The 11,827-nt window shown below is 42.2% G+C and overlaps 1 protein-coding gene across 1 annotated transcript in view; it reads right to left on the reverse strand.

The window, feature by feature from the left end:
* Positions 1-11,827, reverse strand: part of TRPM3 (transient receptor potential cation channel, subfamily M, member 3) — an 805,178-nt gene that overhangs the window by 151,006 nt on the left and 642,345 nt on the right. The window contains 2 exon segments of the mRNA XM_006834915.1: positions 1,176-1,310; positions 2,664-2,764. Coding sequence (XP_006834978.1) covers positions 1,176-1,310; positions 2,664-2,764 — 236 coding nt within the window.

The following is an 11,827-nucleotide window of genomic DNA, read 5'->3' on the forward strand; positions in this document are numbered from 1 at the left end:
AGGGACACTATGGGTCGGAACCAACTCGACAGCACTTAACAACAACAACAACAAGGATGCTAAACCAAGAAGAATTTGTGGAGTAAGCAGCCACTTTGCTAACCTGTTTTTTAGTCCCTACAGAAAGATTGACAAACAGAATATGATGCTGTCTAATACCATCCTTCTGGTCTACCACTGGCAAGGAACAGACCAATCAGCTTTGTCCCATCTGTGTTCTAGGTAGGGGAACAGAGAAGCATCATGACAAATGAGGGGAATAAGAATCTTTGAGACAGAAGCCTGGGTTTAGTACTACCTTCTTTCTTTATTTACTGTTGTTTGTTGTTAAGCGCTGTCCAGTCAGTTCTGACTCAGAGTGACCCTATACAAGGTTTCTGAGGATTGACTCTATACAGTGGTTTGAACCACTGACCTTGTGGTTCAAACTGACCAGTACTGTAGTCCAGTGCTTATCCTATAATGCTTCACCCTGTTCCCATTCTTTACTTAGGAGTTTAATAACTTTAAATAACTCAATTTACTTCTTGGACTCGGTTCCCTCATCTGTGATATGGGAAAACACAATCTTCCCTCGTTTAACTTGGTTCAGTGCTTGTTGAATGTTCTGAAAAAGTTCATAAATGGAGTTTGTCTTATGATTTATACTTAGTGTCTCTCCTAGTGAGTGAGTTCATAAGTCATTATAAAATAAAGAAAGACAAATCAGAAAAATCCTTTTGAGTCATTTCAAATAGGCAGCATTTGACATTTTATTTCATCAGAGTGGAGAGGACTGAACTTCAGAGCTCTGAGGATAACAAATGTAAGTATAGTCTTTAGCCTCTTTTTGAAGCTTAGGGCTAAATCAGTCCTCCTTTGTTGACTGTCTCCAGAACCCCCGGAGTTTCAAAATAAAGTGGATTCTAATCCAGAGCCTTGCGGCTTTGTATAAGAATCTGAGAACTTTTCCTTTAAGTGATCACATACTTTTTGTTTGTTTGTGCCTTCCATGTTAACAACTGAGCAGTTAGAACAAGTGGAACCCCATGACTTGGTGTTTGTTGGCTAGGGTCTATGGGAGTATTTGTGTGGAAGAAACCATGCAACTGGGAAGAGGATCACAGGCATGTAGGAGGCAGGAGAAGGTCAAACAGAAAACACAGAGAAATTAAAGCGCCTTAGCTTGGCCCTACCGTATTGTACAATTCCTCTAGTCTGGAGATGGTGAGAAAACGGTGCATGCTTACTCCATTCTCTATGAGTAATTTCACAAAATCCACTCTGTCCAACACTAGGGCATCCAACATGGCTTGTTCCAGAGACCCCACCTGTAAATCAAGTCACTGAGTTAGTCTGTTCCAGGATGTGGGGGTGTAATTCTTTAATATTTAATATTCACTTGAACAGCTTAGAAATGGATGGTCCTGGCATCTGGTAAACCTTCAGCACATCTGGGAACATGCTGACAAGACTGTACGTAGCTCCATTTTTAGGAAAAATCATACTCTTTCCTATGATTTGAGCCCTGTCTTTGAAAATAGAAGCCAATGTTCCAAAAATGATTCTCTCCCTAAATCTCTTTCCTGGATTCTGAAAAGGGGCAAGGGCTTGAAGAATATCTTCCTTCCAACCCATTGACCAAACTTCTGCAACCCTAGTGATTGCCAAGTGGACACTTTTCTGACAACTAGGCTGAGTCTAGAACAGGAACTTAAAAAAACAGATCAAAGGACCACGGAGCGATGATGGGTCTCCTTATGGAAATAGGTAAGATGAGCAAGGCGTCTTACTCTTGCTTTTCAATACGCTCTAGTACTCAACTATGAAAGTAACAGCATTTGTATTTGTCATTGCCTAGTCTTTTAACATGTTTTTTTCCTCACAAACTTTACAGTGCCTCTTAACAATTTACCATTAGCAGTCTGCTAACACTAAATGAAGACATATGCCCAACGCCAGGCAGAAGTTCTCCGAGGGGAAAGGAAGTGGTTAAAAAAGACCTGCATGTGTTGTCAATGTGCCCTTCAGGATACCAGGCTGTCTCCTGGGGATGCAGGCATACACCACCCATGGCCGGTTTTTATTTTTGGTTCAGTCAATTGAGGGAAACAAACCAAGAACAGTTATATAAAGCTTTGCTGTGCTCTGTGCTGTTCTTTGGCAATAGGCAGGACCCGTGCTCAGCCACCGGGACCAGATGGCACCAACACTGAGGGCTGCTAAATCTGCCTTTCTGAGTTCTGACCCAGCCATAAATCAGCATGGGGTGGCACCACATGGAAGCAGCAATCTCTTCCTTTCGTCCGTCTCCCACCCCACCCCCAATAGACCACCAAGAACAACTGATACGCCACTTCTTCATTAATTTTACTTAATGCAATGGATTTGTTGTCTTTCTTTCAGTCCTATTAAAATAAATGCCATCATTTGTAGCTGAACATTAATATTAAAGACCAATGATGGAAATGGAAAGTTTAGAAGGTTTAGCGTTGTGCTTAGTCGTAACTTCCACTAGGTGGCAGTAGCTTCCTAAAGACGAGAAAGAGACTGGTCTTAAAAGAGGCAGGTCTACATAAAAAAAAAACAGGCAGGGATTTCCTGAACTTCTCTTGGAAACTCCTTAAACAAATACTCTCACCCAAGCAGGAGGGTTTTTTCAGAGGGGACGACAAATACTCTACCGGCCACTGTTGCCCATAAATAAAGATCTGGCTGCGAGCGATGTCGACTCTGTTCCACGCTAAAGCTAAGCTCAGTTGGTCTGGGGCCGAGGCATTGGCTCCTGTGTGTAGACAAGTGGGAGACAGAAAACATTGATTAGTTATTACCCCAAGAAGACTCACACTGCCAAGCACCCAATGACCCTTTCTTTCTGAGGTGCAAACTCAGATTAACAACAGAGTTTCACAGCCTTGGCATCAAGATTTTGAGGCACAATATTGACGTTCTGCCTGGTGTAGTGATGTAGGTTAGTGAGCTGGACTGCAAGGTTGGTTTGAACCCCAAGGTCGGCGGTTCAAGCTCACCAGCTGCTCTTCAGAAACACTATACAGGGTCGCTATGGGTAGGAACTCACTCCATGGCACTTAACAACAACAGTGACATTTTGGGTGGGGAACTTGTTTTGTATGGTGAGAAACTGCTGTGTGCATTGTGCTGGGATGAGAAAACTGATCTGAACTCTGGCTAAAGAATTTGTTTGAATCAACTCTTAGAAAAGACAAATACATCATTTTTCAGCACAATCTCCTTGCTTTGCAATACGCTTTGTCCATCTGTCATGAAGCTTTCATATTAAAAAAATGTTTTAGGGTGAACTGGGAGCCACGCATGCACTGCTGTGTTCACTTCTTCATCAGAGGTGACTCTTCATCCACGAAGGATTGTTTTTAGGGGACCAAACAGGTGAAAGTCTGACGGGGCAAGATCAGGATCGTAGCCAGGATGCCTAACACTTCAAAAGTAAATTTTTTTTTGCCGAGTATCAACAGTGAGTGCACAGATGTGGGGATGTGTATTGTCATGCAAGAGCACTAGGCCTTGGATATTGTACATATGGAATATTTCTATCATCATAGACAGTTCTATTGGACAGTGGTGTTCTAAATCAATGCACTCTATCCATAAATACAGTCTGCCAAACAACTGGATGTGAGGCCAAGAATTCAAGTAGGATGTTGCTGTTAAGTACCACCAAGTCGGTCCCGACTCACAGCCACCCTGTGTAGGATTTCTATGGAGCAGTTGGTGGGTTTGAATGACTGCACCTCTGACCTTGTGGTTCAAAGTTCAGTGCTTATCCTACAGCGCCACACCGGGGCAGGGAGAATGCTGGGTTACAATCATTGGACTTGAATTTGTCATTGCGTGCTTCTCTATGCCACCACTGTATCATCTTTGAAATGGAGACAGTGATCATTATCATGTTTTCCCAGCTTGGCTGTTGTGAGACAGAAATGAAATTATATAAGTGTACTTTCTGGGGTGGCATTGTAGGTTAATGCATCAGACTGAAAAGTCGATTGAATTGCAAGGTCAGCGGTTCTAGTTCACCAGCTGCTCCTTGGAAACCCTATACAGGGTCGCTATGGGTTGGAACCAACTGGATAGCACTCAACAACAACAACAATTTACATGTGAACAGTTTTAGTAATTCACCAAGTATTCTACTGAGCAGTGCTAAGCTTCCATTGAATCCACTCCAATTCACAGTTAGTCCATGTGTATCAGAGTTGGACTATATGTCATAGGGTTGTCAGTGACTAAGTTTTCAGATGTAAATCACCAGGCTTTTCTTCTGAAGTGCCTCTGGGTGGACTTGAACTTCCAAACTTTTTGGAACAAGCTGAGCATGTTCACCATTTTCACCATGGCTTCCCATGAGTTCATTCTGGTTTGACCTCTCTCTAAGAATTTACTTGCCACCCCCGCTCGCCCCTCCCCAGATAATCTTAATCAGAATCTACCCTTTATCAAGACTCTCAGGTGATTCTTATTCAGAAATTACACATTGTTAAAATAAGTGTAGCGCTGTAAGATAAACACGAAACACTAGACCACCAGGTTGGTTTAAACTTTGAATGCAAGGTCGGCGATTCAAGCTCACCAGCTGCTCCTTGGAAACCCTATACAGGGTCGCTATGAGTTGGAAGCTACTTGAAGGTACTTAACAACAAACAACAACAATATATACATTATTTATTCTATAGGAATTGACAGGGACTCTTGTGACCATGTAGATTCTGATTCAGTATATCTGCACATTCTCAGCATGGGGTGGAACCACAATGAACTGGTTCAAAGCCCTAATTTTGACCCAGGGATTCCACTGAGTCATACAGAAATGCTTAAATAATTGCCTAACTTTATGCTGCTATCCTAAGAGGTTACAGCAAATAACCAAAGACCACACAGCTACTAACAGAGGGTCAATGAAATAAGCATTCATCATTCAGAGGCAAGATTTAGATCTTGTGAGTTTTTCATGCCATCATCATTGTTTTTGATTTTTGACAAAGAAGGAGAGAACAACAAAGTCTATGCTGCCCGCTCCTCTGGATTCTTTAGCTGTGGAGTCCAGGGCCAGAGATTGCTGGTAATTAAGTTAGGTCACTGATTCTTATACTTGGCTGTACATTAGAATCACCTAGCCAACCCTGGTGTGGTGCTGTGGGTTATTGCACTGGACTGAAAGATCTGTTTGAACTGCAACGTTGGTGGTTCAAGCTCACTAGCTGCTTCTCAGAAACCCTATACAGCTTCTCAGAAACCCTATACAGGGTCGCTATGAGTCTTAACTGACTTCACGGAACTTAACAACACCATGCTCATGGAGGCAGCATGGTGTTTCCATAGGATAAGCACTGGGCTGAGAACTACAAGGTCAGTGGTTCAGCCTCAGCAGCCAATCCTTATGAGAAAGATGTTTTTTGATCCTACAAAGATTTACAGGCACAGAAACTCATATGTGGTTGCTCTGAGTCGGAATCAACTCAATGACGCTTAGTAACAACAACATATCCAGGGAACAACAGTGAACTCCAACATAACAACAATTGTGAGGATGGTGTAGGACCAGGCACGGCACCTAACAACAATATGTCCAGGCTGCACTCCTACCAGCTCAACCACACTGTCCGGGTGGGAGGTTGTTGTTGTTGTTGTAAATGCTTTCGAGTCGGTTCCGACCCTTAGCGACCCTGTACAGGGTTTCCAAAGAGCATCTGGTGAGCTTGAAGGTTGTTGTTGTTGTCAGGTGCCATCGAGTCGGAACCAACTCATAGCGACCCCATGCACAGCAGAACGAAACAATGTCCGATCCTGGGCCAACCTCACTACCGCTGCCACACTTGAGTCCATCAATGATGCCACCTGGCTGATCCATCTCGTTGGGGGTCTTCCTCTTTTTCTCTGACCCTCCACCCTACCCAGCATGACATCCTTCTCCAGCGATTGTTTCCTCCGGACAATATGTCCAAAGTAGGAGAGACGAAGCTTAGCCATCCTGGCCTCCAAGGAGCACTCTGGCTGCACTTCTTCCAAAACAGATCTATTGGTTCTTTTGGCAGTCCATGGCACTTTTAGTATTCTCCTCCAACACCACAACTCAAAGGCATCAATTCTTCTACGATCCTCCTTATTCACTGTCCAGCTTTCGCTTGAAGGTAGACATCGATATTTCAAAAGTATCTCCAGGCATTTGCAACATTCAGAGCCTCTGTGCTGCATGTCTCCTGCCTTCTTCCTTCTGGGCTTTGGGATATTGACATTAAGAATTCACCTAACAAGATGTTTCCTAGAGCACTTCTCAAATTCCAGCATGCAGAAGAATGCTTTGAATATCATTTTTAAATGCTGGGTCTCACCTCTAGGGATTCCAAATCCAAATCCAGGTCTGGAATGGAGTGTGAGTTTCTAGGAAGTTTTCAGATGCTGATGATGCAGCTGATCTGAGGTCCACATGCTGAGTAGCCAGGACCTAGAGAGCTGTGATGCTGGTCACACCTCGATGAGGTCAGTATAAACCAAGCTCTCGTAGTAAACTGGTTAGTGTTTGGAATGATGGCTACTTACTCATTTCACGCAGGTAACTTTCCATTAAAGATTTCTTATCTCCTCACATAACAGGGATTTAGACCAGGGTTACTGACATACACAAGGGATAAATAGGACTGGTGTCAAAATAGAATGTCATCAATTTGAAGGGGATAAAAGGAGTGAAGGCTTTTTGGGATTGCTTTTGGAAAAATAACACTTCACAATTTCCTTGGCTTCTTTACCTCCTCTACTGTTCATTGCTGGTCTGCTGTAATAGTTTAATTCTTCCTTTTGCCATTTGTATGCTAACAATTTGTATGTCGCCCATGTCAGTAGCAGCAGCACAAATGCAAACAAGAACACGGAGCAGGAAGGAGTCACTGAGGTCAATGGGAGCTAAGGTCTGAATGTAATTAGATTGTCAAGTAAAAGCAAAAGCCAATGAGTCTTGATTTCTCAAAAATTGAAAATACACAGCAATGGTTTGGGTGATGATTTGGGATTAGTGAACAACCATCTCAGTTTGGGGAAGTCATAGTTTTAGTCCTGAACACCCTGCCAGAAAACCCTCAGGCGTGAGTAGACCTCAGTGGCTGGTCGCTTTGTTTCCACTGTGGCTATACATTGGGATCGTCTGGGGAGCTTTAACATACTCACCTGGGTCCCACCCACAAACATCCTGGTTTCGTTGATCCTGGACATTGAAAAGTTTGACTCCCAAGAAATTCTAATATGAAGCCAAGGTTAAGAATTAGATTAGATAAAAAATGTACTGCCATTGAATTATTTCTCATTCATTGTTGTTTAGTGCCATCGAGTCAATTCAGACTCCTAGCAAACTTGTACAGGGTTTCCAAGAAGCAGCTGGTGGGTTTGAACTACCAGCCTTTTGGTTCACAGTTCCAAGGAGCAGCTGGTGGGTTTCAACCCTGATCCTGTGATTAGCAGTCCAGTGCTTACCCTACAGTGCCACATTAGAACTTGGCAGCTGTACCTCCAGTCTTCTTTCCTTCTTTTTCTCTCATTTTTTTGGGTATTATTTCTATATTGTTATGCTAATATATACATTCCTTTCTGTTACTTATATTTACATTAAAAAACAAAACAGAAAAACACTTAGTTCTATTACATTCTAGTATGCATGCTCATAATTGGTTCTTTTGTTCCCAAATTTCTTTTGGTTGGTAGGTTGCATTGTTCTGTTGTTGTTGTTAAGTACCTTGGAGTCTGTTCTGACTCATAGTGACCCTGCATAGGGTTTCCAAGGCTGTAAATCTTTACCAGAGCAGAATGCCTCATCTTTCATCTGCAGAACCACTGGTAGTTTCAAACTGCTGACCTTGAAGTTGGCAGCCCAATTCATAACCACTATGCTAGCAGAATTGTTCTATAGCATTTTGAAATATTTTTATTTTTAGAGGACTTATGGTAACAAAGGAGTCCTGATGTGGCACTGTAGGATAAGCACTCACCTGCAAGGTTGGTTTGAAATGCAAGTTGGTGGTTCAGCTCACCAGCTCCTCCTTGGAAACCCTACACAAAGTCGCTATGGGTAGGAACCGACTGGATGGCACTTAACAACAACATCAACAACAACAACAATGGAAACAATAATCCTGGAGTTTTACAATTTTTAGAATTGTTTATTAATAGTCTTTATATTTGAACGGTAGTGACTCAGTATAAAATCTGTTGCTCTATGGTCTTCTGCCATTGGATGTTCTTATGGAAAGGTCTAAGACTAACTTGATTTTTCACCCTATAACAGACTTGATTTTTTTCTTGGTGACCCAAAGTATTCTTATTTTTCTTTGATATCCAATAATTCTACTAGGAAATGTTTGAGCCAGTTATTTTTCTTGGTGTAAGGTTAAGCTTTTAATATCTAGTTCAATGTTTTTTCCTTTTTAAAAGTATATAACATTCTCACAGGGTTGACAGGGACGGGCAACTTAGGCATTGACTACCTAAAGTGGGGGTGCTATAAAGGCACAAAGTGGCTGGCTTTTAAGTTTTCAAGGAGTTTAATGAAATGAAATACAGATAGGTCTCTTGTGATAAAATAGTGAATAATTGTTATCAGGACTGACTGTGAGGGTTGTAAATGTAAAGGTAGACATTTTGTAGCAGTGAGGGGAGTGATTAACTTTTCAGTTTAGAAGCGGAGGTCCCTGGGACAGTCAAGGGAGAAGAACAGAGAGCGGGACCCTACACAGAGAAGAAGTGATGCCAGAGATGGAGGCAGAGATGATGACGTGGAGAGATGGAGCAGCTGGGGACTTTAGACACAGAGAGGGAGAGGGGCTGTATGCTGATGATCAGGGAGCAGGCTTGTAGTGTATATCCTTTGGTTGGTTGATGATGCATGGAGGGGATTGTAACCATGGCAATGAAATGATATAAGATAGGATGAATGTAAAACTAATGTTCTCCCATGTAAACTATCACATAATTCACAATAAAACATTAAAATAAAAAAGAAGGAGTTTAGTTTCAGAGCAGTGGGGAGAGGGGAGGGTGTGGGAAGGTAGAAACCCCACTGAGTAGTTTTCATCTTTTCTAGATGGGTCTGGTGAAAGGAGATGGGGATAGGATTCTTTTGATTCAATAGTGAGTAATTGTTTTCATGACTGTGATTGTCACAATTGTAAAGGTAGAAGATGTATAACAAAAAGGGAGGAGTAGTTAATCTTTTAGTCCAGGAACAGAGGACCCTAGGACCATCAAGAGCATGAGTGGAACATGGGACCCTATCCAGAAAAGCAGCCACATCAGAGATAGAGGCAGAGGTGATGGCATGGAGAGATAGAGTGAGTGAGGACTCTAAACTCATGGAAAGAGAAACACTGTGTGCTGGCAGGCAGGAGACTGGCTTGCAAAATGTGCCCTTTGTTTAAATGATTTACATATTCCTGCGTGTTTTTGTGTACATCAGAAAAACAAAAAAGAGGGAATAGAGGCAAGTCCCGGCGTGGCACTGTGGGCTAATGCGTCAGACAGCAAAGTTGTTTGAACTGCAAGGTCGGTGGTTCAAACTCACCAGCTGCTCCTTGGAAACCCTATATAGGGTCGCTATGGGTCAGAATCGACTCGGTGGCACTTAACAACAACTGTTAACTGATGGTGCATGGAGGGAATTGTAATCATTTCCAAGAAACAAAATACTATTTGTTGGTGATGGTTATGTGCCATGGAGTCGGTTCTGACTCATAGCAACCCTGTACAGGGTTTTCAAGGCTGTAAATCTTTAAGGGAGTAGAAAACCTCATCTTTCTCCCATGGAACAGCTGGTAGTTTCGAACTGCTGACCTTGAGGTTCGCAGCCCGATTTGTAACCACTATGCTACCAGAGCTCCTTAAAATACAATTAGTTGAGTGTAAAATCGATGTTCTGTCATGTAAAGCATCACGCAATTCACAATAAAAGCTTTAAAAAAAAGTATATAATATTTCTCAAACTGTGTTTCTAAATGATGTGAGTATATTTTAAAGTATTGGTTCTGTTACATTATTTTGGTTTTCTTCTTTGGAGACACCAAGTATGTTCATGCTGGGTTTCTATAAATATTTCTCTGTAATCCTAACTTGGAGTCCTGGGTAATGCTGTGGAATGAAGCATTGGACCGTAAGGTCAGTTTGAGCCACAAGGCTGGAAGTTCAAAGTTGCCAGCCACTCCTTGGAAACCTTATAGAAGGTAGCTATGAGTTGGAACTGATTCGATGGCACTAAACAACAACAACAACAATCCTAACTTAACTCTTTAATTTTCTTTCATTTTTGTTGGCTGTCCACATTTCTACTCTCTTTGTCCTGAACTGGATCTTTCACAATGTAGATTAGCTCTTGTACCATTTTCCATTTCACTTGTAATTCAGCAATGATTTCTTTCCTTCTGTTTCTCAGTTGTTGTTGTTGTTAAGTGCTGTCGAGTCAGGTCCGACTCACAGAGACCCTGTATAGGGTTTCCAAGGAGCAGCTGCTGAGTTTGTACTGCCAACCTTGTGGTTCAAACCAACCTTATGGTCCAGTACTTCATTCCACAGTGCCACACCAGGATTCCTCTGTTTCTCAGGCCCACTCACATTTGGTTTGCTGCCTCAACTTAAAATTACCTGAGTTTTGGTGTTCCCACTTTTGAAGTACTGAATTAATTGAGTTTTTAAAAAATATAGTTCTGGGGGTGGGGGGGAATAATGAGTCATAACGCTCAGCTGCATCTCAGAAGCATTTATGTAAAATGTATTTTGTTAATAGTCTTTGTTCTGTTCTTAATTTTTTTCTTAGCATATCTCTGTATGCCGTTTGTGCTAGTTCTTTCCTATTCATTATTTCTTCTGTTGGGTTATAATGGATCCAGCCTTGATATTTTTCACAACTGAAAGGATTTCTTTTCAACTATCACAAAGACTTGCTCCTTTCTGCAAGCCTACATCAGGGTCTGAGTGGCTCCCGCCGCCCCTATCTCACACTCATTCTTGACCTGCTGTTTCCAACAGAGGAAAGAACTTACACCTTAGTGGGTATCTCACACACCCAGGAGCTACATGCTTGTTGGCATTTTCTGAGACCTGCCATTGCGGGGCTCTCTCTCCCCAGCTTTTACCCATTCCTCCCACGTAATCTTGCATATACAAATTTTTGGGGAATCTATTTCCTATTTTCACCATAAATGCAGTTCATATATATTTTTCCCCTTTTCTTACTGGGTAGTGAAGGTTTCTAGGAGAAAAGGATTTACGTAGCCTTGTTCATACTGTAAGTCCTGAAAAATTTCTTATGTAGAAGAAGAGTGTCTTGAGCAGTACTATATTCTCCTAACTGCAGCATAGAAAGTGGATAAGAAAGTGGCAAATAAGAGGCAGAAAGGTATCATAAAAGATAATTGCAGTAACTCAAGACCAAAGTTCTAAAGGCCTAATGGTGGTAAGTGAGGAGGGAAAGAAAGAAATAGACATGACAGGCACTGTGGAGGCAAAACTACCCAGAACTGAGCCTAGATCAAGAGGGTGCAGAGGAAGGGAGACTCTCCACTGTGTAGTATCCAATCTGTCTGGGCAGAGCTGATGAAAGGACATGGGGATAGCACTCATGTGGCACAATAGTGAATAATTGTTATCAGGACTGACTGTGAGGGTTGGAAATGTAAAGGTAGGCATTTTGAAGCCAAAGGAGGAGAGTGGTTGATTTTGCAGTCCAGGAGCAGAGGTCCCTGGGACCATCAAGGGAGAAGAGCGGAGTATGAGACCCTACCCAGAGAAACAGTGACGCCAGAGATGGAGGCAGAGATGATGATGTGGAGAGATGGAG

Source organism: Chrysochloris asiatica, unplaced genomic scaffold, assembly GCF_000296735.1.
Source record: "Chrysochloris asiatica unplaced genomic scaffold, ChrAsi1.0 scaffold00014, whole genome shotgun sequence".
Taxonomy (NCBI): Eukaryota; Metazoa; Chordata; class Mammalia; order Afrosoricida; family Chrysochloridae; genus Chrysochloris; species Chrysochloris asiatica.